This window comes from Urocitellus parryii, chromosome 4 (genome assembly GCF_045843805.1).
Source record: "Urocitellus parryii isolate mUroPar1 chromosome 4, mUroPar1.hap1, whole genome shotgun sequence".
Lineage (NCBI taxonomy): Eukaryota > Metazoa > Chordata > Mammalia > Rodentia > Sciuridae > Urocitellus > Urocitellus parryii.
Window position 1 is genome coordinate 88411848 of NC_135534.1, and position 24733 is coordinate 88436580.

At 33.1% G+C, this 24733-nt stretch overlaps 1 protein-coding gene across 1 annotated transcript in view; it reads left to right on the plus strand.

Moving 5' to 3' along the window:
* The first annotated feature begins 9919 nt into the window (after positions 1-9919).
* Cntn5 (contactin 5) overlaps positions 9920-24733 on the plus strand; it is a 663533-nt gene continuing 648719 nt past the window's right edge. Inside the window, exon 1 of the mRNA XM_077797318.1 lies at positions 9920-9938. Within this exon, the coding sequence (XP_077653444.1) occupies positions 9920-9938 (19 nt within the window). The remainder of the gene's footprint in view (positions 9939-24733) is intronic.

Sequence of the window (24733 nt, forward strand, 5' to 3'; positions counted from 1 at the left end):
ATTCAATTTCTTTCTTGGTATGTCAATTATCTTTCTTAGTATGTCATTAAACCCATATTTTCTTCTGTGAGTCCTTTTGAGTACCTTTGATCTGGAGGATCTTAAGGCCTTCATGAATCAAGAATGTAGTACTCTGAGTTCTAAAAAGCTACTTTTTTATTTTCTCAAAACATAGACATTATATTTTTTTTCCAGGCATCTATTCAATTAATCATAATCTTGTCAATATGCACTCTTCACATTTAATTAGTGATCCCTTCCTTTATATTACTTAGCAACTATTTATTATCTGCTATTTAAAAAGCACTCTGCCATACAGTGGAGATTCAAAATGCATATGATAAAATTCTGTCTTTGGAGATATTAATATTCTTGTGAGCTTGACACGTAAGTACTCAGACAAGTGCTATAGAGAAGTGGATGAAGAACTGGGAGCTTTGGACCCAGAGGTAATACAAAAACTGGGGTTAGAATGTCAATGTAAGCTTGGGGCCCAGGGGATTGACAGATTTCAAAGCTAATTAGAAGTTTGGAAGCCTGATAGCAAAGTAAAGCCAGAGCCTTAACTCAAGTTCTTTAGTCCAAAATCATGATGCTCACAGGCACCATCAATCATTATAGGAAAGCCAAAGAAGGAGATAGCAAAAAGTAAAGCAAAAGCCAGGCAATAAGGATCCTGCAATGGGAAGAAGGAGAAAAGGAATATCAAAAAAAAAGAAGGAAAAAGACTGAAATACTCACTTTTATTTTGGCATCAAATAATATAAAATTAAGAAAAATACTTTATCACAAAAAGGAATATTAAGATGATATATTTTTAAAAATAATGATTACTTCTTTTATGCTAGAATATTTGTTAATTTATAGTTTTAAAATCACCCACTAAAAAGTTTAATTGTTCAGATAAAGCTGAAATTAAAAAGTTCTTTTTACTAATATATTTTAGAATAAATATTCTTGATATGATATTAATTTGTACTTTGTAGTTTTGAGTCAAGAACTACAGACATTTGGTGTCATTTAAATCTATAGAACTTGATAAAAATGTTGGAATGATAGTTTTAAAAAATCCTGAATTATGACTTATACAATTTTTTTTTTCTTTTTGGTACCAGGGATGAACCTAGGGGTGCTTCATCACTATGCAACATCCCCAGCCTTTTCTTTTCTTTTCCTTTTATTTCACTCTTTATTTTGAGACAGGGTCTGGATAAGTTGCTTAGGGCCTCACTAAGTTTCTCAGGCCAACTTTGAACTTGTGATCCCTCTGCTTCAGTCTCCCAAGTATTAGGATTGCAGTCATATGCTACTGTGCGTGGCTCTACATTTTTATAACTGTAGAATGTCATACAAAATCTATTACAGTTGTTCAGTATGTGGATTATGTTTTCAAAATTTTTATATGGGTAATGAAATATTTATTTCTTTTTGTGCTATTCAAAACAAGATTCTTACAAGTTGAAGAACCTAGGTAAGGTGGTTTTCCTCTAATAATTTGTTCTATCCAAATAAGTCAAGAAGATGAAATCTCATTTTTTCATTTAGGTAATATATTCTTTATGTGTTTGATTTTTATGTATCAATTCTAAATATCTATATCAAGTTTTTTTCATTGGTTTAAATTTATTTTTCCCATAACATGATCATCTCTTATTTTTCAGAATCACTCTACAAAAGTGGAACAAATAATCCAGAGTAAAGGGGAATCAAAATCTATTTGTGTTTTTCTCAAGTTCAACCTTTCATACTTGTTTTTTGCTTTTTTTCACCGTAGAATGAGTGGAAGAGTGGTGGGAGCAGCAAACAGCTAATAGAAGTGTTCTGGCCCTTGGCAAGGGCTTCTCAGAGGCTGGAAAGGACAGCACTTATGTACTCTCTGGCTGCTGGGGGAAGAAAAAAAACACTGAATCGAATTAGTGATTTTAAAGTCATGCAATGAAAAGAACTAAGAACAGGGGGTGAGAGTGAATAATCCAGTATCCACTGTGCATCCTCCACTTCCCTGGGCTTTGCCAGCTGTTTCTGTGACTGCTGGTACAGATCATTGTGCCTTGATCCTGGCTTAAATGCTAAATGAGAAAAATCTGCATTAAGATGAACAGTTTCTCAACATGATACTTCAGACTTTTCACTCCTAAGAAGGATATGGTATAAATATATATGTCGGTCTATATTAATCTGTCTTTGTGTGTGTGTGTGTGTGTGTGTGTGTGTGTATATATATATATATATATAAACAAAGATTGATATAGATTGGTATCTCTACCTTTTCATATACATTCATTACATATAACAACTGAGATAGTATTATATACATTATATACATTACAAATATATACATATAATATGTATCATACATAGAAATAGAAAAAGAGAAAGGCACTAAGAAACTGCTCTCCTATTACTAAGGAGGAGTTAATAAGGAACGTGAAACTTACCAAAACTAATTACTTGATATCAAAAGTGCCATAAATACTTGAAGCTACTATTTATATTTGTTCTTCTGTGGTGCAAATGGAAGGATCTGGCTCATTAAAAAGTTGTTTTTCTCTCGTTGTCCTTTTGGCTTTTGGACTTCTCTAAACTAGCTGACTATTTTTACCACTGAAGTTCAATTTATATGTCTTGTTAATAGGTTTTAATCAAAATCACAAGCTTAGAATTTAACCTCAAGTTCAGTTAGTATAACCCACCATTTTAAGAATTATCTTTAACTAAAAATGACTCATTAATTAGTAATGATTTATGGATAATAATCTACAGTCCTTCTACCTTTTCTTACACTCCACCAGGGTGATTTTTCTGAAATGCAAATCTGATCTGATAATGTTACTCTTCTCGATTTCTTCCTTAGTTTTCCAGATGAAAATTAGACTTCTAAGCATCTTGAAAGGTCTTCCTTCTCTATCTTTGAGTTACAGCCATATCAAATTATCAAGTTTTCCAAAAGATCTATATACTTCTAGCTGCTACTCTTCTTGAAAAATACTTAACCCCTCTGATCTGCCTCCTGCCAATTCATCTTTTAAATCTTAGGGTTTTTTTCATCACTTCCTTCAATATTCCATTTCTCACATTCTTTCCCCCAAGTATAGGTTAGATTCCTTCACAGATTTTGCCATAGGAATCTTCTGGAAGCTGTTATGCTGTTTTCTAATATCCTAATGTCCATATTCTCTACTAGGCTGTAAACACAACAGGACAGGCATAATTCATTATAATAATTTCTATCATCACAGTGAATTAATGGATGAAATCATCATAACCCCATGAAATATAGGCTGGTATATACTCATATAGTAGATGAGGAAATTGATGTTTAAGGAAATTAAGTGCAAAGTCACATAGACAACAAGTCCTAAAAGCTGGAGTATAGAATCAAGTAGTCTAGACTTTAGAATACAAATTATGATCCTTAAATTGATGTAATATTTGTCATTTTATTTCTAAATAATATCCACCACATTAGAAGTTGGTTAATGTTAGGGGAAGAAAAGAAACAGGGCAGAAATTGGGAAAAGTTGAAATAGAGATGCTTGAAGTAATCGAATAATTCTGTATCTTGACACAGATAAATGCATGTGCAAAACTGTATAGAACTTAATACACACAACACACGTATATATGAATGCATTAAAAAGGCATAAAGCATGAAAGATTTAAATAAAATCTTTGGGCTTTACCAAAGCCAACTTCTTGGCTGTGATACTGTACTATAATTAGGCAAATGTTAATAGCAGAGGAACTTGGAAAAAGGGCACAAGACTCTCTCTGTACTATATTTTGTAACTTCTTTGAATCTGTAAGTATTTGGTAATTTTAAAAAATTATGTGTTAAATAAAATTAAAACAAATGAAAAGAGCTTGTCATCTCAGTTTTTGGGCTGTAATATTCAGAATCAGGAATTAGCACAGATGTTCTTTATATGATTTTTGATGTGCAATGCATACTTGACTTATCCATTATTATCCTGAAGAATCTCAAGAGGTTTCCATAAAGCTGAGCTACATGAATAAATAAAAATTGAAAAATAAAGTTCTGTGGAGACTAATTCTATATTTTTTGAGAAAGTAATCCAAACTCTTTTATCTTCATCATGTCAATCTAGGAAAAGGACCCAGAGTCCCTATAGATTCAGATATTTTCCCGATACTGATGTGTAGATAAATATTGAGATTAACATATCATCACCCTAATCTATGTATTAGATATTTGGGAAAGGTGCAGACTTAACACATGAAGACAGGCCAAAGGGAAGCATGAATAAGTAAATGTAGAAATGAAACCACCCGGACTAACTAGCCTGGTAAAACATGTGAGGAGGAAAGCAGTTCTAACACCCTCTGTTAAGAGCTGCAGCTAACAGTTCTTCCCTAGTGCCTGGCACATCATTTCATTGCAGGCGTCATTGTTCATTATGGGTTCACTTCTCTGTGTCTCATATTAGAAAACAGTTATTTGGGAACATAGTTCATATTATATTTGTATTTACAGCATCTAACATGGCGTCTCGCATAAAAAGGTGCTCAGGAAATATTGGTGAAGGGGAGAATTAAAAACTAAATTGTGTCAAAGTCTTTGAGAATTTCTTACTCTGATCCAGAATCAGAATTTTTAAAGAAATACTTAAAATTTAGTAGACATCAATTTACAACTCTAAGTGTTGAAAGTTGAACTCTTTATAAAATTGTTTTATAATAAACTAGTTGAGAGAGTGATTGGAAATGGTCTCATTTCTTTAAACTTCTGAATATTAATTTTTGTGCCAGTCATTTTACAAATGACTGGCACAAAAAATTAATATTTATCATTCACTATTTCATGTCTAGACTTCATCTGCTCTGTAATCTTCATAATGTAGAAAATAAACTGAACAGTTCTTTGGCATTTAACAGGAAAGGAGAAAGACTAGGACTTAAAAGTCCCTACGTTCAACACAGAGTTTTACTTAATGTTATTATTATTTGTCAACCATAGTGATTTACTAAAGTACAGGGTTGTAATCAGTTTTAATATGAGTACTACACATAAGGTGACCACATTTTCTGCTTTACCTGGAAATATTCCTGTTTCTGTACACTATACCAGGATAATTATTAATACTGTCTCTATTTAACTCTTGAAATATTTGGGTTTGGATAATAAATTATTTAATTAAGCTGACCATAATGCATAATCTCAGAAGAATGAAATAATAGATGTGTCTGACCTACTTTGCATATCATATGAATAGCTATGTCTTATACAGATCATCCAGTAAAAGAAAACTGACACCTCCATTAAAGTTTGGATCTGGAATGTCCCCCAATGATACATGTGTTGAAGGCTTGGTCCCCAGCTGCTAGTGCTATTGGGATACCTAGTTGATGAGAGGAGGTCACCAGTGACATGCCTTGCAGGGTTTATCTTGTCCCTAGTCCCTTCACTTTCATCACTTCCAGACCACCACAGGTTGAGCAGCAGTGCCATCACAGGCACTCTGCCATGATGCTTCCCCTTATGCTGATGCGGCTAAGAAGAATGCACTAAAATTTCTGAACCAGTTTTCAGAGCTGTTTTCCACATGCTTATACTAATTCCCTTTCCCACCAACGGTGTGCCAAGATTTCCTTTTCTGCTTTTTCTAAAAGCCAGTCCTTCTATTTTGTCTTTGACAATAGGCATCTTACTGGAGTGAGGTAATAGCTCATTGTGGTTTTGTTTTGTTTTTCTCTGATGACTAGTGATGTGAACCTTTTTATTATTATTATTATTATTATTATTATTATTTACCTTTTGACTACTTACATGTCTTTTTTGAGACATATCTATTTAGGTTTATTTTCCATTTTTAAATAAGGTTATTTGGCATTTACCTACTGGTTTGTTATTTATTCTAAGGTCTTTTTCTTCATCAAAATCAAAATAACAAAACTATTTTAGATTTTAGTAATGTTTGTATAGTCCCTAAAATATTATTAGTGAAACATCAGTAATTTCTATATTAAAGTTCTAAATTTATCATAAAACTATAAAAATTTAATACTGATATTGTGAACTATTTATTAGCTGAGTAAGCAACTAATTAAACATCATGAAAGTAATATGCATTTTCATTTATTTTTTTTCTGAGGATTTTCTATTGTGGTCAAATATGCCTTAGATAAAATTCACCATTTCACCATTTTTAAGTGTATGGTTTACTGGCATTAAGAATCTTCATATTACCATCCATCTTCAGAACCTTTTCATCTTCCTGAGCTAGAATTTTGTTTGCCATTTTCAACAATAAAATTTTTTATTATAATTTTGCATCAAAATAAAGTTTAAATACTCAAAAAATAAAAGTCTAAACCAGTGAAATTGCCCTAATATGCCTAATAAATAAGTTGATCATTCTTTAGAATGAGTTTTATACTTTAATATTTACTTTTAGGTTCTAAAATTCTTAACATGTGAAATATTAAGAGATGAAGCTTAGATCAGGGCAAGTCCCTAAAATTTTTAAATCTATAATTATTTTTCATTACATTAAAATTTTTATAGTTTTAAGAAAATGCTTAAAGTGAATTTTCAGGACATTTATTGGTTAAGAGTTGAAGATAATTACTTGGCATTAAAACCATGCAATATATCATATCCTTGGAGCTAAGTATAATCATTCCCAGTCATGATCATTGTTTATTTTACCTGTATAAGGTTCTAGAATCTCTTTTTTATAGTATTTCATACCCTGGTCTTTAAATTTATCTCAAAATTTATGTTTTAAAATATCATAATATTTTATAATTAAATGAAAAGTAAACATATACATTTTTGCCAGCATGTAACATTTTATTTTCTATATTGCAAACACTTATGTCCTTTTTACAAAATTTAAGAAATATTTTTTCTTTAGAATTAGTGAAGAAGAAATGACTTAGCAGGATTTTAAAGCTGCTTTATTTTGAGCTTTCACCACAGAAAATATGAATTGAATAAATAAAGATATGCCTAAAATAGTTAACTGCATGCCTGGTTTTAAAGACTGATGGCCCAGCAGTTAATGTCAGCAGAAATCCCAAGAAACCAATATGCTGCATATCAAATTGTGGGCATAGAAAAATCAAGTGATAGAAAACTAGCCTCTCAGCAGCACAGAATCTCATAGTGCTGTTCAATCTGCAAACCAAGTAGCTATGCAAGAATCAGAAGGCGATTCCTGAGCCTATTCATTATCAAGTTAAAATTTGTGACTTGTCAAAGAGAATTCTACATAAGAGTGCAACAATAGAGTTAGAAAACAAAAAGAAACAAAAAATATTTTAATCCTGATTAAAATCCTGATAAATCAGGATTAAAAATCTTTAAGCATCTAATTGTGCTTAAAATCATTTTTTTAAGAGAGAGTGAGAGAGGGAGAGAGAGAGAGAGAGAGAATTTTTAATATTTATTTATTTATTTATTTTAGTTCTCAGCGGACACAACATCTTTGTTGGTATATGGTGCTGAGGATCGAACCGGGCCGCACGCATGCCAGGCGAGCGCGCTACAGCTTGAGCCACATCCCCAGCCCTTAAAATCATTTTTGTCTATGTTTTTTCTTTAAAATTTCTCCCAGTGAGTTAATTCAATAGACACTTGAAGGCCTAATTTGTACAAGATGCTGTGGTAGGAATGAGATACAAACAACAGAATATAATCTCTACATTTATATAGCATAGAGTCTATTGTAGAGATAAAACAAACAAAAATGTTTATTACATAGCTTAGGGTTGTGATAGGAGTAGACACAGAGTACTGTGGAGTATACATGATATGGAGATCCTTGTTCAGTTGTGGCCAGTGGTAAAAGGCTCCCCCAAACAAGTGTATTTAAGGTCTTAAGTTTGATTTGACAGACAAAGAATTGAAAAGAGCAAACCAGTCAGAGGGATTGGAATCAAGAGAAGGTTAAATGTGTAAGTCAGGAACACAAATAAACAAACCAGTGTTCTTGAATAAATAAAAGAACAGGATTGTAAATTTTAAACTATACATGAAAAAACATTTTTTCCCTCAAAATAATTTTTTTCATATATAAAGGTGACTGATTATAAGTGCAGAAAAATATCCCTGAATTATCAATATAGCTTCCAACACATGAGACTTTCTAATATTATGTCTTTGCATGAGGTCAACAAATTACACGTTGATTAAAATATTTGCCTATAATTTATAGAATAATACTTTTTTTACTACTTTACCTAGGGTTTAGTTTGGGCAGGTAAATACTAATTCTTTCTTTTTATTAGTTATATAAGAGGCCCAAATCAGAATATTTATGATTGCAAATATGAAAGTTATGTATTAGTCATCTTTTGGAAGACAGGCTTCTTGCAACTTAGAAAAGTTGCTTAGTTAGACACACAAAAGCATCTTCCCAATATATTTATCACTTCCCATATGTGTAATTAAAAACACTATATATTTATCAGTAGTTTAACAATTGTATTGCATTGTTCTATGGTATGGTTCTTTTAATTAATGTGCAAATATTGACTACTTTTCTCTGTTACTGCTAGCCATATTTGAAGGTTATTATCCTCTGTTATTTCCTAAATAACTAACTGATTTCTCATGGTGGATAAAACTTGACTTATTTTGTCTGGAACACTTCAGAGCTACACACAATGGTTTGGTTTACGCCTAATTCAGTACATGCATTTACATAATGAATCTTTTTAATAGTTTTTTATTTTACTTTTCTCCCCTACAAAGGCAGTCTTCAAATGAATCATATCTGTTGTTTAGTTCCTGGATAGGTGAAAATTTTGCTTCATTTGCATAATGTTTTCATTGGCATGTGGGATTCAGTAAGTTATTAACTGTATATTTGCAACCTTGGGAATTTCTCCCTAATTTTGTTGGATCATATATTCAAACCAGTAAAAATAAAATATACAATGTTCTGCTGTCTTAAATGTAAATGAGTTTGCAATCAATTTGGTTTAATGAAATTAAAATCATACAGTATGACTAGAGAGAAGGAGGCCTTTGGTACTCTACTGAATTTATAATGCAAACAACTGTTCTGGTCTAAATAGTCATGAGAAACACAGTTGTTCCAAAAACCATTTTGCAAAAAGATTTATTCCGTATTAATCAACAAAGTAGAAAATTCTAATTATCTGGGGAAGACTTAGAGTTTGCATTTTCAACTGATGTATTTTCCAGGTACTATACAATGCCTCCTGCCCATTTAATTGAGCCATGGAATAGTATCAGTCACCCTTTCAATAAAAGGATTATTTGAGAATAGATGCTGACCCAACTTCTCTAAGCTTTGTTTTTAGTAGAATGCTAATTAACAAAGAGATGGTAATCTAAATTTCATTGTGTTCTGAGATTTGGAAACAGGTGTTTTACCATTGATTATTCAATGAAAAGGCCAGTTCCCTGGAAAGGTTATATACATGACTTTGCTAACTTGTTAATTGATTCCTCCCCCTTGGTGTTCAGCTTCACCTTTTTATTGAAAGACTAAGAAAATAAATGACAAATGAACATGCATGTAATCTAATGCTCTTATTCAAGACTCTTTTTGGTTTTCTGAATATAAACCTGCAACTGTAATTAGGGTGCCACCCAGAGCTCTGATTCTAATTCACATGTTCTCATTCAATCAGAACTGCTAGCCATTCTGTTACTTCCTCCCTGGCTTCCCTCACTTTCTCACGTGTTTGGAATGGTTTTTTTTGTTAAATAGAGCAGTAAACTATTCACTTTTTAAAGATCGAATTAGAACATTTCCTACAGTTGATGAAGACTTGCCTGGTAATTGCCCCCCCCACACTGACTGTCCTTCTTCTGAATCATGGTGTTCTTAGTACCAGTTTGCCATTCATGATTGTATAATCCAGTGGTGTTTTTTTGGCTCCAGGTGATAAAACCCCATTCAAAATAGTGCATACACAAAGAATGGGGACAACTGACCCAGGTAAGTAAGAAGTTCAAAGAGTGGCAATGATTTAGGCTTGACTGGATCCCAGACCTCAAATTATGTTGTCAAGGCATACGCGCAGGCCTCTCTCTCTCTCTCTCTCTCTCTCTCTCTCTCTCTCTCTCTCTCTCTCTCTCTTTTCTCTCTTTCTCTCTCTCTTTCCCCCCGCCCCCAGCTTTGCTTTTCTTTACAAGATCTGGACTCTCATTCCTTATAAACTTAAGTTCTGTTTAGAAGGTAACAGTTATTTATTTTCCTCAGTTATTTTAATAGTGTTTCCAGACAAAATTTATAATATTTGACTACTTTGAGTTCATCTTTCTCTGCAAATGAATCACTGTACCCTTCAGTTGGCTTACTCTTCTTACAATGTATAGCGAGCACTTGACAAGACCAAGAGCTCACTGAAGACAGAATCTCACTCCTCATGCCTCTCTCTATATGACTTTTCTAGTCTAGAAACTCATATATACACCTGTTGCTTTAAAATAATTGTTGATCATATTCCACTACTGGAGATATATTCAAAGGAGACAAAATTCTCATACCCCCCCCAAATAAATAAATAAATAATAACAACAACAACAACAACAACAAAAGCCTTGCTCTCACCTGTTTATTACAGAAATTCAAAATAGTGAAATGTGGAGTGGACTGAGATGACCTTCAGTGGGTGAATTGATAAAAGAAATATATATATATATATATATATATATATATATATATACACACACACACACACACACACACACACACATATATATATATATATATATATATATATATATGTATATATATCATGGAATATTATTTAACCACAAAAAAGAATGAAATTCTATCATTTATAGCAAAATAGTTCTAATTAGAGGTCATGATGTTAAGCAAAATAAGCTAGACACAGAAAGATAAATACCTCATTCACACTCATTTGTAGAAATTTATAAGTCAGTCTTGTAGAAGAACAGAATGTGTTCACCAGAGTTTGGCAAGGTGGATAGGGAGAGGGGCCAGAAGAAACTTCAATAAGGGACACCATAACACACTTGGAGTACAGATATGAGTGCTGGTTTTTCTTTAGTATGGCAAATGTAAGTTGAGGCAACTTGATATATTTCAAAATGACTAGAAGAGTATGAAATTCCCAACACATTAAAAATTATTAATGTTTGAAGAGAGAAAAATGCTTATTACTCTGATTTAGTTATTACATATTATAACTTCTATTGAATTGCCATACTGTGCCTAATAAAGAATGAATAAATTATGTCTCAATAAAAAAATAAAAAATTGTTGATCCTCACAAAATCTTTTCATAAGGTTTCATAACAAACATACTTCCCTTTTTAAAGGATTATCCCATTTATTTCTGCCTTAGTCTGCTAACATTTGAGCAGTGCTTTCTTTACAAATTTTCTTCCTGATTCACTAACTATTCTCCTATCTATTGTGAGTTGCAAGTTACATTAGCTATTTGCACTCCCTTCACATAAGCTATTAGAATTTCTAGATGTACATTAATTATCCTTGTTAGATGATAAATTATTGTATTTTTGATAGCATTCAGTAATATTTGATATTTCACATCTATTTGTGGATTTTTATCATAATGTGACCTTTATGTAACATGTGTTTTTAAAGTATGGTGTGACAATTCTAGATAGGAAAGAGGGGTGGGAGGGACAGGGAGGGGGCAGGGGATTAGCAAGGACTGTGGAATGTCATGGACATCATTATCCAAAGTACATGTATGAAGACTTGAATTGGGTGTCAACATATACACAAAGAGAGATATGAAAAATTGTGGTATATATGTGTAATGAGAATTGTAATGCAAAAAAAGTACATATATAAAGGCATGAACATACTCTATATACAAAGATATGAAAAAGTATACTCTTTATGTATAATAAGAATTGTAATGCATTCTGCTGTCTTGTATTTAAAAAATAAAATCAATAAAACTACAAAAAAAATCTTGTAAAGTCTTTAGATGAGATAGTGAGAATGTAAAATTGGAGCCAAGAAACAGTGTTTGACCACACATTGCTAGAATGGGTTTTTACTTCAGTCAATGCAGTCTAAAAGACATTGGATAGTTTCATGGAATCATATGTCAATAATTTGTTATGTTTTCTCATTTTTTCAAAAAGAGTTCTGACATCTTTCTTACCTATATGAGACAGCTTAAGATAGTGAAATCCATTTCTGTGAAGCACTCTGCTATAAGCAATAGAGTTATTAGGCTCTTGTGCTAAGTGGCTGGGGTAGGCATTATAGTGATACTTTGTTGTTTTTTTTTTTTAATAAACTTCACAATTCTGCAAATATAGCACATTACTTCTGTAAATACAGCCAATCAGTCACAGGGAGAGAAAATAGCAATGGTATAGAAACCCTCCCCTCTAAAGAGAGATGTTAAAAAATAGCTGATACCCAAGCTTCCTGATGTTGAGACCATACTGTTATTTTCATCTGACAAGATCACCAAGCTCTATCAGTTACCTGAGATCTGCTTTGTCTATCATATAATAATTTCCATTTTTTTTCTCCCTATCATCTAACCCAGTGTCTGACACATAGAGTGTAAGCAATTGTTCCAGAATTAATGAATTGGAAACCTATCTATTAAAGTCACCACAAGGGAAAGGAATAAACTCCTGAGAGCTGTTTTCTTTTACACTAGCCTGCTGTTAAATTTCCCCATGATCTGCTACTTGATCCAAACACACTTGATGGAGAAAGCAAGTGGGTGCTATGAGTGAATTAAGTAGGACAGTACTATGATTTCTCATAGAATAATTAAGCCTTAAACAATTGCATTTCAGGGAAAGATTATTCTTTGGAGATCATGATTCTAAGCAGAAAGAGATGTCAGCTGTAGCATCATTCATTCATCTTCAGTGGAAGCCCTCAGAATGCGGGCTCTTTTCTACCCTATTTGAACTGCCCTACATTTATATTTATTCTGTGAGATTCAGGATTAAGAAAGATGTCAATTTGCACTATCAAAGAAACTGTACTAAACTATTTCATAATTTGTAGCCAAAATACATTACAGATATGTTCATATTTTATCTATTATTTGGGAGTATTTTCAGCCTCCTAGAGACTGAACAGCTATTAAAAATGAATCATTATAGAGGTTCATCATTAGATCTTATCAAAACCTCCTACTGCATGAAATCCCATTGCTTTTCTTCCAGTGAGATAATGAAGCCATTGACTTCTTTTATCATAATACATACTCAACTAAAAAAAAATGCTGATAGGCTATTCCATGCAAGGCACTTTCTGAGATGTTGCATGGTGAGGTAAGAAGTGTAAAGATCCTTTTATCATGTATCATGAGCTTATGGTTGGGGAAAGATGTAAATGCAAATAAAATTTAGTCATATTCAGAATTAATAAGCATTGTAAAAACCAAAAGCTCAAAGCAGGGGGAAAAAAGTGGGCAAGGGAGAAGCAGACATTATGAAATTTTGAGTGAGGTGGTGAAGGAAGCAGAGAGGTCCCAGAGGTAAAATGTAGAGTGGAGATGAGATGCAGAAGATGTAACAAAGGGACCTGTGTCAGCACACACGAGATAGGATGAGACTAAGGCCTGTGGTGTATGTACAAATTAATTCAGCCTGATGAAACACAGCTTTTATGTTAGAGATTAATGAGAGGGGAGGATAGAAAATTTGCTCGGATCCACAGTGTGCCTCAGACCTGGGGATAGGTTGTAAGGAAAGTGTTAAGGCGTGAGAAACTATTAAATGCTTTTAGCATTACAGAGTGATATGATTAGAATAGCATGTTAGGAAAAATATGCTGGTGGGAGTATGAAGAATATTATAGGCTTTGCCTTCTTCATGTCATCTGACACAGTTAAATTTCCTCTTCTTTCAACTCTGCTTTTCCAAATCCTGTGTATCCTTCAGCACAAATGTCACCTCCTTCAAGAAGTCTCCCATTCCCTTTCTAGTCTGAAGCAATCTCTCCTAGAAATTACAATGCTGAATGTGAGCATTTAGTTTTAAAAAATATTTGTATATCATGCTATTTTCTTGTATGAAAATACTGTATTTGCATTAGGGAAACATGTATATTTCTAACAATTTACTTCTTGAGACCTGGAAAGTCGTATGCCATATTTAATTTTTGAACTGAGAAAATGCACATTTGTTGAGAAAGTGTTCTATAATTCACAGTGCTCAGAAAATGAAGAAAAGTAATTGATACAGTACCATTTCTGTGCTATGCTACCTGTGATCCAGTCAGCATTATTATCTCATGTGTCACAGCTATTTTGGCATTGCAGAGAGACATACTGGAAGGACCTTTAGTAGTATCCCTTTTCTCCATATAGTTCCAGGTTCAGAATCTGCCAAGGAAAAACATTTGTGCAAGATTTGGAAGACAGGAAAGGGAAGTAAGAGATAATTGCAGGAAGATTCAGGGATAGAAGAAGCTCTGACTTCCATATTGCTGGCAGCAAAAATCAGTGTTTCCATCCTCCTTGATATTGATGAGGTTTATCACAGCTCCTGTGCATCATAGACTCTAGCAGCCATATCCCTGGACTTAATTCCCCAGCTCTTACAACATTTAAATGAAAAGACTTCTACTTCCCTATAATAAACATTTCCAAATTGGACTATCTATTGTGGCTTGTAAATTTTATTTTAATGAAAGTGTAACTGATTCAGCTACTATTTTAAGAGTAATTTTTACTATAGTTCAAGATTTACTCAACAGCCATGATTAAGGATATAAAATGAAAAAAATATATGCTTTTTCAGATAAGGGAAAAAAACAACTACACTGCATTAAAAAATAAATCTCAGTTCTTGCCAAATGTGAACATTATTTTAGAAAGAGCACCTCAGAATTGATAGACTATAATAACTGGAGAATTCAGAAAAGAATATGTGCCTCAGAATTAATTCACTAGAACCACAAGGAGAACCAGCTGATTATACACCCCTGCCTGGCAATTAGTAAATTAAGCTCAGGTGGCATTAATTACCAAGTACTTCCCTAAGAATGCAGTTGGATTCCTGTAAAAATCCACATGCACTTTTTGGTCTTTGACATATAGACTAGACAGGCTCAGAACTGGCAAAGCCTGAGAAGAGAGAGGGGATGCTGATAAATCTGGTATAACTCAGCTGAATATTTTATTTATCTCAGGATTTCCCATGTCACCCAGGTTATTCCCCTGTTCCTGGTTAGTGACAACTTGCTATGTCAGGTGGGTCATGTAGCTTCAAGGTCAGGAAGCACATTCAGCTATGAATTATAGACATTGCATTCTTATTTGCAGTGGATTGGCTCAACAAAATGAACATGGTTGGCAGAATAAGACCCTGGATTTAATCAGGCAAAAGACATCATCCTTTCATTGGCTGCACAAGGTCTCATTGCAGCCTTAAAAAGGAGCAATTAGAGGATTTCTTTTAGCATCAACTTGGTTCAAATTGCAGGAAAATTAAAGCCTAATTTATTCTTCTCTAATTTGTCATCATTATCATTCACAATGTAACTAGGAAACTTAGTATTATTTTTAGGGTAAACATTGGACCCATCTTGAAGTCTCATTAACTCTGCGTTATATTTTGCTGCACTTAACTCTTTCTAGGAGGCGTCACTGCTTAGAATGAGAAACAACTCTTGATTGAAATACCAAGTTTTTAATGAAAACATAACCTCTCTATTGCTGGTACTTGGGAAATTATGCTATTCTTTTTAAAGTAAGAAAATTTATTATAGCTTGCACATGATTTAAGTATATTCCTCCAGCTCCATGTGGCCCACAAAGATTCATGTGATTAGTGCTTGGTCCCAGGTGATACTAACTATTTCGGGGTGCTATGGAGCTATCAGGAGTTGGAGCCTAGCAGGTGTTTGTTAGGCAATCGAGGGTGTGCTCTTGGAAGCTATTCTCCCGTGGCCCGTGCTGGGGTTGTAATAAAAAGAGCAGGCTAGCCCCTCCTTACTCCTCTTGGTTCCTGGACTCAGATATGAAGGCTGGTCCTAGACTGTGCTCTCACTCACTTCCTGTCGTCTGACACAGTTAAATTGCCTCTTCTTTTCAACTCTGCTTTTCCAAATCCTGTCACAGGGACTTCACCAGAGCTCCTGTTATGATGTTTGGATTTGCAGCCTCCAAAACTGTGAGCACAATAGCCTCTTTGTTTCATAATTAGCTTGTGTTAAGTGTTTCATTACAGTGATGAAAAGCTAATGAACATTTTTTTTTAAATTTTAAACTGATACAGAAAAACATAAAAATTGTATATATTAATGGTGTACCATGTGTTGGTTTGATACATTAAACTTTAATCTTTAAATCAGGTTAAACATATCTATCTGCTCAAGCATTTATCTTTTCTTTATGGTGAAAACATTCAAGCCTTATAATAAGCTTTTAAAATGTACAGCATATTATTGTTATCTATTTCTTACTACTATCTAAATGTAATTTAGTATCCTTTGATCAAACTTTCTTCACTTCTCTGTTATTAAAATAATGATGCAGGATTCAGTCAGTATCAATGTTTTAAAACTGTTGTATAGGTTGGTTATAATTCACCATATACCACAGGTAAGCGTTTCGTTTCTAATTTAACCAAAAGGAAAACAGAAAACCCACTGAATTATATCTACAGACATCTCAATAGGCCTAGGAATAGAAAGCCAAATACTATAATAGGTAATAATATATACACCTGTATGCAGGGAGAGGAAGAAGACTTATTATAACTACTATACATAACCATTTGTATATCTTGTACGTAAGAAAAATATTCAGAAATCCAACAAAGTGCATAGGAAATGGGTAAAATGCATTGGCATAAATATCTTTTTTTTCTGCTTTGCCAATGAAATGGTTTTCTATGTGAATAATTGCCAACCCCAATAGTTTAGAAGCAAAGCTCTACACAAAAGCTCAAACAAGTAAAAGCTTTGACTAGTTAATTTGCATACAATTTACTGTTAAGATAATTAAGATAGGGCACTTGCATGTGAAGAGCATTATTGGAAACAATTCCAGGGACTCAGCACATATTCTGAAGTACAAATTGAAGAAGTTGACTTTTTGCTTTAGAATTCAAACCAGGTGTATACTGGAAGTAAGCCCCTTATGAGAGGATTATAAAGTATATTACCTTTTTTAAAAAAAAAGTGGCAGAAATGATTATTGTGATTATTTTTTTTACTAAAGAATAATAGCACAAAAGGTTGAACTTATTAAGGCATTTGGATTGTTGCTTTGCTTCAGAAAATTTTTAATAAGAAATGAACAACTTAAAACAATTATTTTACTAGGTGGCAAATGAGATTATTACCCTTGTATCTATTTGGGATACAGTCCCAAAGTTGAAAAGTTTAGAAAATAAGTTCCTCTAAATTAAAAAAAAAAAAAAGCATCCATTTTTCAAGGACTTCATTCTTTTGGGGCAGACATATTTTATGATAAATTAAGAAGTGGTCTATCTATATGGTCATCTCAACACTCTTCTTTCCAGTCAATGTAGGAAAATACTAGCAAAGCAAGTGAAATTTGTGGAGGGCAGTTGTTAGTGGTACAGAATTTATAATAAAAGCATATTCAAAAAACTAAAATTATTATTTAAATTGCTCTCTCAAATTATTAAAAAATCTGATTATCTGATTTACAAAGAATTTTTAAGAAACCTGATTCTTACTACATAAATTTTATGTAATTTGTTTTATTGATACAATTTTACAAAGCCTATATGTAGGTACTGTAAAAAAGATGTTTTATAACTCCCTGTCATTTATATACAAAATTTCAGGCAAATGTTAAAGCGGTGACTGATTTTATTAAATTTTAAGTTGATAATATTTGACAAAATATCTTATGCTCAGATTGTTTCAGTCAAGATTTTCACATGGGTTTTAAGTTAATGTAAATTTGTGTATGATATACATGTATTTACACTAGGGAGATGATAAAAACATGATTATAATTTATAATTTTTCTTCTAAAATCATAAGCAATTCAAATGGCCATCAATAGTTAAATTATTAAATTACACTACCATAAATTCATTAAAAATAAAGAAGATAGGTTTATATCAATACACATAATAATCACTGAAATATATGGTTCTATTAGAAACAAATTCCAAAACATTGTACCTTGGTTTCTGGAGGTAGGTATGCATATAGGACTAGAATATTATTGAGAGGATCATGAAAAAATGCTATCACTGGCTGCCTCTGGGGAAGGAGTAATGAGATATCACACAGGAAATTTATGGAGACCCTGTCTGTCCTCCCCTTCTCTAGGTTATGAAAACGATTTGTATTATTTTGTGTGTGTGTGCGCTTTCATTAGTGATTCAGGTGATTACACAAGCTTACTTGTACCCATCCTGCCACACCCCTTGTAATAACCACCATGCCTCACTTACTCTATTCTATACCATTCAGACTCATGACCACAGGTAATTTAGATGAATTTTTTCATCTCTTTCTTAGTCACTTGGATCTGCTGTTAATATTAACTATTCATTTTGTATGTTGGCATTGGCACTTTCTTTCAGTCATATAATCAAGAGTACACTGGATGTGGGAGTGTGCTATACTCCTGAGTCTTAGTAATTTCTAGATTAGACAGGAGAAACTTTATATCAAGTCCTTGACCAATCTCTTAATTATTTACCATGTCAAAGAATCTTTAATGTTGTTGTTTTTATTGCACCCTTGTGGACCATTTGCTAAAAAGCAATTTGCTATTTTGGAGATAAATTAGCTTTATTACTTCCTGTTCATGTACATTGAAAAGCACTGTGGACTGCTATTCTTCCTAACTCATCTTCCATCCTCAGCATCAATGCACTTATTAAATCTAAAAGCCTTATTTTTCACACCATAAAAGGATAGAGTTGCCTTATTTTTCATGATTAAAAATAAAGTATTTTTGCTAATTTATACTGCAGAATGGCTGATTTTTTTTTTTTTTTGGTTGTTGTTCCCATAAAATTAATCATAGAAAATTAGCACAGGAGGAAACATACTGAGTGCTTTTCAGAATATTTAAATAAATTTATTAGCTTGCTTTTTTATGTGTGTGAAAGGTAAGAGTTTTAAATTTAATATTTTACTAAGTTTTCAGGGAGAAACACTGCATGGATTTTTTTCTTTTTCTTTTTTTTTAATTGGTTGTTCAAAACATTACAAAGCTCTTGACATATCATATTTCATACATTAGATTCAAGTGGGTTATGAACTCCCATTTTTACCCCAAATACAGATTGCAGAATCACATCGGTTACACATCCACATTTTTACATAATGCCCTATTAGTAACTGTTGTATTCTGCTGCCTTTCCTATCCTCTACTATCCCCCCCTCCCCTCCCCTCCCATCTTCTCTCTCTACCCCATCTACTGTAATTCATTTCTCTCCTTGTTTATTTTCCCATTCCCCTCACAACCTCTTATTTGTAATTTTGTATAACAATGAGGGTCTCCCTCCATTTCCATGCAATTTCCCTTTTCTCTCCCTTTCCCTCCCACCTCATGTCTCTGTTTAATGTTAATCTTTTCTTCCTGCTCTTGCATGGATTTTTCAAAACACTTGATTTCAATAAGGAAGCCAGAAAAGGAGAAAAGAAAATGCCACTTACCTTAAACTGATATGATTTAGAAGCACATAAAGAGCCACTTACATGTAATGTAACATCAACACATATTGTGAAAGCATTCTTAAAATAGAATGGATTCTATGTTTCTAGGGTTCTTAAACTGCTTGAGTTAGTAAAGAACGACTAAATTAACTAATTATATTTTCTGATAAATAATTGTATAACTGTTAAAAAGGGTACTTGTCTATATTTAATTATAGGCTAGACAAATTAGTTTTTTGTATTTCCTCTTCAGCTATATGTAGTTTTTTATGATTGGTAATGTGACATTGCTAAGAAGTATTGTTTCTAGTGACATCTTTCATTTATTGTTTACTTTCCATATGCCAGCCATTTCAAATATATTTTTTACTTTGTTAGAATAAACCTGAATAATCTGTGTCATACCTCTCATGAAGAAGAATACACACAAAGTGAGACTCAGAAAAGTTAAATAACGTGGGTAAGATAGCAAAGCAAATAACTGAGAATATCAAAATACAACTTAAGATTTGATTGCATGAACAATCTTATGATCTTCACATGTCTCATTTTATGATTTAGATTAAAATATAATGACATATTTAACACAACTATGCATAAGCTAAAGTGGCTAAACATTTATATTTAAATAACTAAGATAAAATTATATACTACAAAATCATACTAATTATAATCATTAAATTTATAAATGATGCAGTCAAATGTATAGCTTTTGTCCAACTTAAACTCTAATTACTCTTGGGGTAAACCTGCCATCTTGCCCAAGTTACAATTAAGACAAAGGGGTTAGAACACTTTGCCAAGGTAGAGAGAGAAATTCAAAAGACTTTAAAGGCCCAGAATTAGGCATCTATTGGTTTGATATGCTTAGGAAGTCTTCTACCATTAAAATTCTTCTTTCTCAAGTTATTTGTCAAAATTGACTTTTACTCTAGTGCCCTAGGTATCTAGACTTGTTGCTTTTGACTTCAAAACTGAATGTAAAGGACTTGTACAAATTATTTGTGTATCTATTTTAACAATGTTTTTAATAGCTCAACTAGAAGGGTACATTTAAGATTTAAGATTCAGTAGTTATTATTGTTCACACTAAATATAAACAAAAGTCTCAGGGATATTCTGCCTTGCTAGGCAATAGATATTCAGATTTAAAAACATATTAGGGGCTGCAGCTCACTGGTAGAATACTTGTCCAACATGTAAAGGACTCTTGGTACAATCTCTATCACTAAAGAAAAAAAAGTTATTTGATCTCTAAATTTTTCAATTTCTATGTATTCCAAAGGATTGTATTTATACCACCAAAGATGTGCATACTCATTTAAGGTATATTTTAGAGACCGTGAAAATGGCCACATTCCTTCTGAGGAAGAAAATATTGCAAAAATATAATTTTCATATTATTTTTCTGGTTGCATTTCTTTTTTTTTTTTTTTTAGAGAGTGAGAGAGAGGGGGACAGAGAGAGAGAATTTTAATATTTATTTTTTCTTAGTTCTCGGCGGTCACAACATCTTTGTTTGTATGTGGTGCTGAGGATCGAACCCGGGCCGCACGCATGCTACCTCTTGAGCCACATTCCCAGCCCATGGTTGCATTTCTTTAAGAAGATAATAGACCCATTATAGAGTAGTTCATCATCTCTGTACTTAGGACTAAAAAAGAAATGTAACTCAAATCTTGATTGAATAGGGAACCAGCTCCAGTTTGAAACCTTCAGAAATTACTTTTCTCATGTAGAAGACTACAAAATTATTTAAAAATTCAAAAGGAGAACAGACAGGAGGGAAATATTCAGTTTCTCAGTGACCATTTTTAGTGTACAATAAACCTGACAATAGTTCTGTTTTTAGATTTATTAACCTGGCATAGTTCATGAACACAAATTGTTCTATTTAAACCAGCATATTTAGACTCTGATACTACTTATGTCTGCCATCTATAGTATCCGCACACTTAAGAAACATTGTAGTGATACTTTTTCTTATTTTCAGCCCCTAAAATACAGACATTTCATACTGGGAGACTGTTTCTCATGAAGAGCAGAATTGTATTACAGTCAGAAACTGAAATTTACCCAATGTAGTTTGGTCTTGCAATACATTTTGATCACATATAACTTTTACAAGCAACGGCACCTTCTAGATATTTTATTACATGAAGTTAAGTCTAGTGCAGAAGACAAAATGAAAATAACAGCAAAACCATTTCCCACTCAGAAAAGCAAATCCCTTAATAAAGACGTACCCTCAATTAGATAAAACCACAGAGGAAAAGCCCATTATTTTCTATTGGATGAAATGGTGATTGGGGGTTGTAAAGAAGTTACACTTAGAGTAGGAATTTTAGATTTTTAGAATTATGAAGAAACATGAGCAAGATAAGCTAGGTGAAGGCATCTAAAGTGCAGACAGCCTCTAAAAACATTGCTCAGTATGTCAATATAAACTTTGTCTTGTTCCAAATGAAAGAAAAAAAGGCTTTAAGTAAAGATGGAATCATTAGGTTAGTATTTTAGAAAAGTTAATCAGGCAGTAATATGAAGGCTAAACTGCAAGTAGACTATGGGGAGGTTAAAAGCAATGAAATGCTCTCAGAAAATAGTGTGCAATGGTCCAGGAAAGAGTTTAAAGCCAGGCTCAAAACCTGATTGACACCTATATTTAACAGATGATTAGAATCTGAATACCCACAAATAGTGTGAGAAGAAATGGCCAGAGAAGAATAGGAAATCGAGGGATGAGAGAAATTTAAGAATATATTGCTCACTAGTGCAAATACCATGAAAAAGTCAAATTAGATAAAATTGGAAAGGCATCATTGAATTTGGAATTTCTGAGGGCATTTAATTATTGGAGGAATTGCAGTGGAAAGGTGAAGACCAAATGTAGAAGCTACCATGAGTGTCATAAGTTTAATTATCTTGAGATACTCTAAAATGTTATACTTGCATTCTAATCTTTGTCCTGATATTTATTACTGTATTCTTTCTAAATGAAAATGTGGAGAAATTACAATGCTCTAAAATTATGTTAGTGTGATTGAGCTTGTGGGATCTGGAGACATTGTTTCCAGTTTCTGACACTTACCAGTGATGTTGCTTTTACCAGATAATATCTCCTTTCCTTCTTTGCCAGAAGTAATTAAAATATTGATTCAAGGATTGGTTTGAAATTAAAAAACATGGACTAGTGGTAATTATTTTGTAATTATGGTTTAAAAATCTTTGCACTAACAAAAGATGTGTTCTCAGGTTATGCTGTTTCTTTGAGAGCTTTCTTGGCTGCTACCACTTTCATCACCATTCATGGGAGTTTCAGACTAAGTTTCTTAAATTGGTTCAAATATTACTTTCTAACTCTGAACTGAATACTGTGCAATTTTGGTTAGAAGTGTTTATTTTCTGGTGCTCTCATAGTGTAACATAGTAGCACAGACTGAGTAGCTTAAATAATAGACATTTTCTTAGTTTTGGAAACTGAAGTCTGAGATGAAGCTGTTGGCAGGGTTGGTTTCTATTGAGACCTTTCTCATTAGTTTCATAATTATTTCAGCCTTCTCCCTGTGTGTTCAGATGGCCTCCCTAATCTCTTCCTTTAAGGACATCAGTCAAATTGGAATAGGGCCCATGCTAATGACCTAATTTTAACTTAATTATCCCTTTCACAGGCCTAACTCTAGTCACATCCAAGGTGCTATGTGTCAAGATTTCAACATGGGTTTTAGGGAATACAATTTAGCACATAACTATGCATGTCTACTCAAAAACTTAATAGACACCCAGATTTCCCTCCCACAAGTGTTCTTCCCCTAACAACAACATTCATAAAAGTGTATTTCCTAGACTCTGAATGTCTTCTGGTCATCACTGATGTGTCATTGTCTCAGGGGTTGACATTTGTTCAATTGAAATACCATCTTGATTCTATTGTGGTACCCTTTCTGTCTTCACTTCCTCTTCAAGATGATATCATTCAATTCATGGAAGTTTACTGGCTCTGTGTCTTTAGTAACGGACTCAGTCTAATCTGTACATTTCTTGAGTGTACATCTTAAAGTAAACTTTCTGTTGAATACCTTCCATTTATGAAGCTATTACTAGCAATGAGAAACTCTGCCCAGTCACTTCCCTGTCACTCTGTTACACTTTCCCAGAGTCAGCATTGGGCAAAAGCAGTGGTAGATTGCAAAAAGAAGTAGGTAAGAGAATAGCTTTCATGGTGGAAAGTGACACCAAGCACCTGACTGTGCAACCTCATTGCCTAGCAGGTGTTAACTGCAGAAACTGAAATCTTCATCTGTCACCAGTGTCCTGAAGGTCAAGTTTGGCTTTCACAGTGCAATAGTTGATATAAAAAAAAAAAAAAACAGAATACATGCATAAATGTGTGTATAAATTTGGGAATATGGTAAGAAAGTGTGTCACACTGTCCCTTATGGATTCTGAAGGAAAGTAGAGATGAGGCATGATTTGACTAGAAGGATGAGATGCCTTTTATGTCTATGACTTAGGTATAAAATTTTGGAAGAACATTTTCTATTCTTTTAATGTTTTTAATATATTTCTAATAAGGGAATCTTTAAGTTATGGGTTATGTATGTCAATGTATAACATGAAAATTAGAGTTTTATGATAACCAAAAATACTAAAGTTAGCAACCAAAGATGTGGAACTTCAACATAACCTCAAACACCAGAGTTAGCGATTTTTATTTTGTGCAGGCCATTTAAATTCTTTGAGGCCCAGTTTCCTCTTTAAAATGAAGATCATGCTACCAAAATTTTGTATTTCTTCAATATTAAGAGATTATGTATTTGTAACAACCCTGATAGCCTAGAGCAGGAGTTCAGCAAATGGTAGATGGTAAAACTAGAAATCACAGCAGTAGAAGCTACATAAAACTTGAGCTTACTACCTGTTATTACAGTACTCCCTCGCTTTCTTCCTTCCAAATTCTGAGTCTTGAAAGGTTTTGTTTTATGAGTAGTAACCTCTGTAGGGAATCCAAATCCCAGGGATGTCGTGGCATTTTTATTTTTACAAATGTGTTTATCAGCTATGCATATAGCTGTGAAAACAAGTAAGAGAAGGAGAGATGTCCTCTAAATGACAACATCCCTAGGGAAAATGACAAGCTCATGGTTGGTAA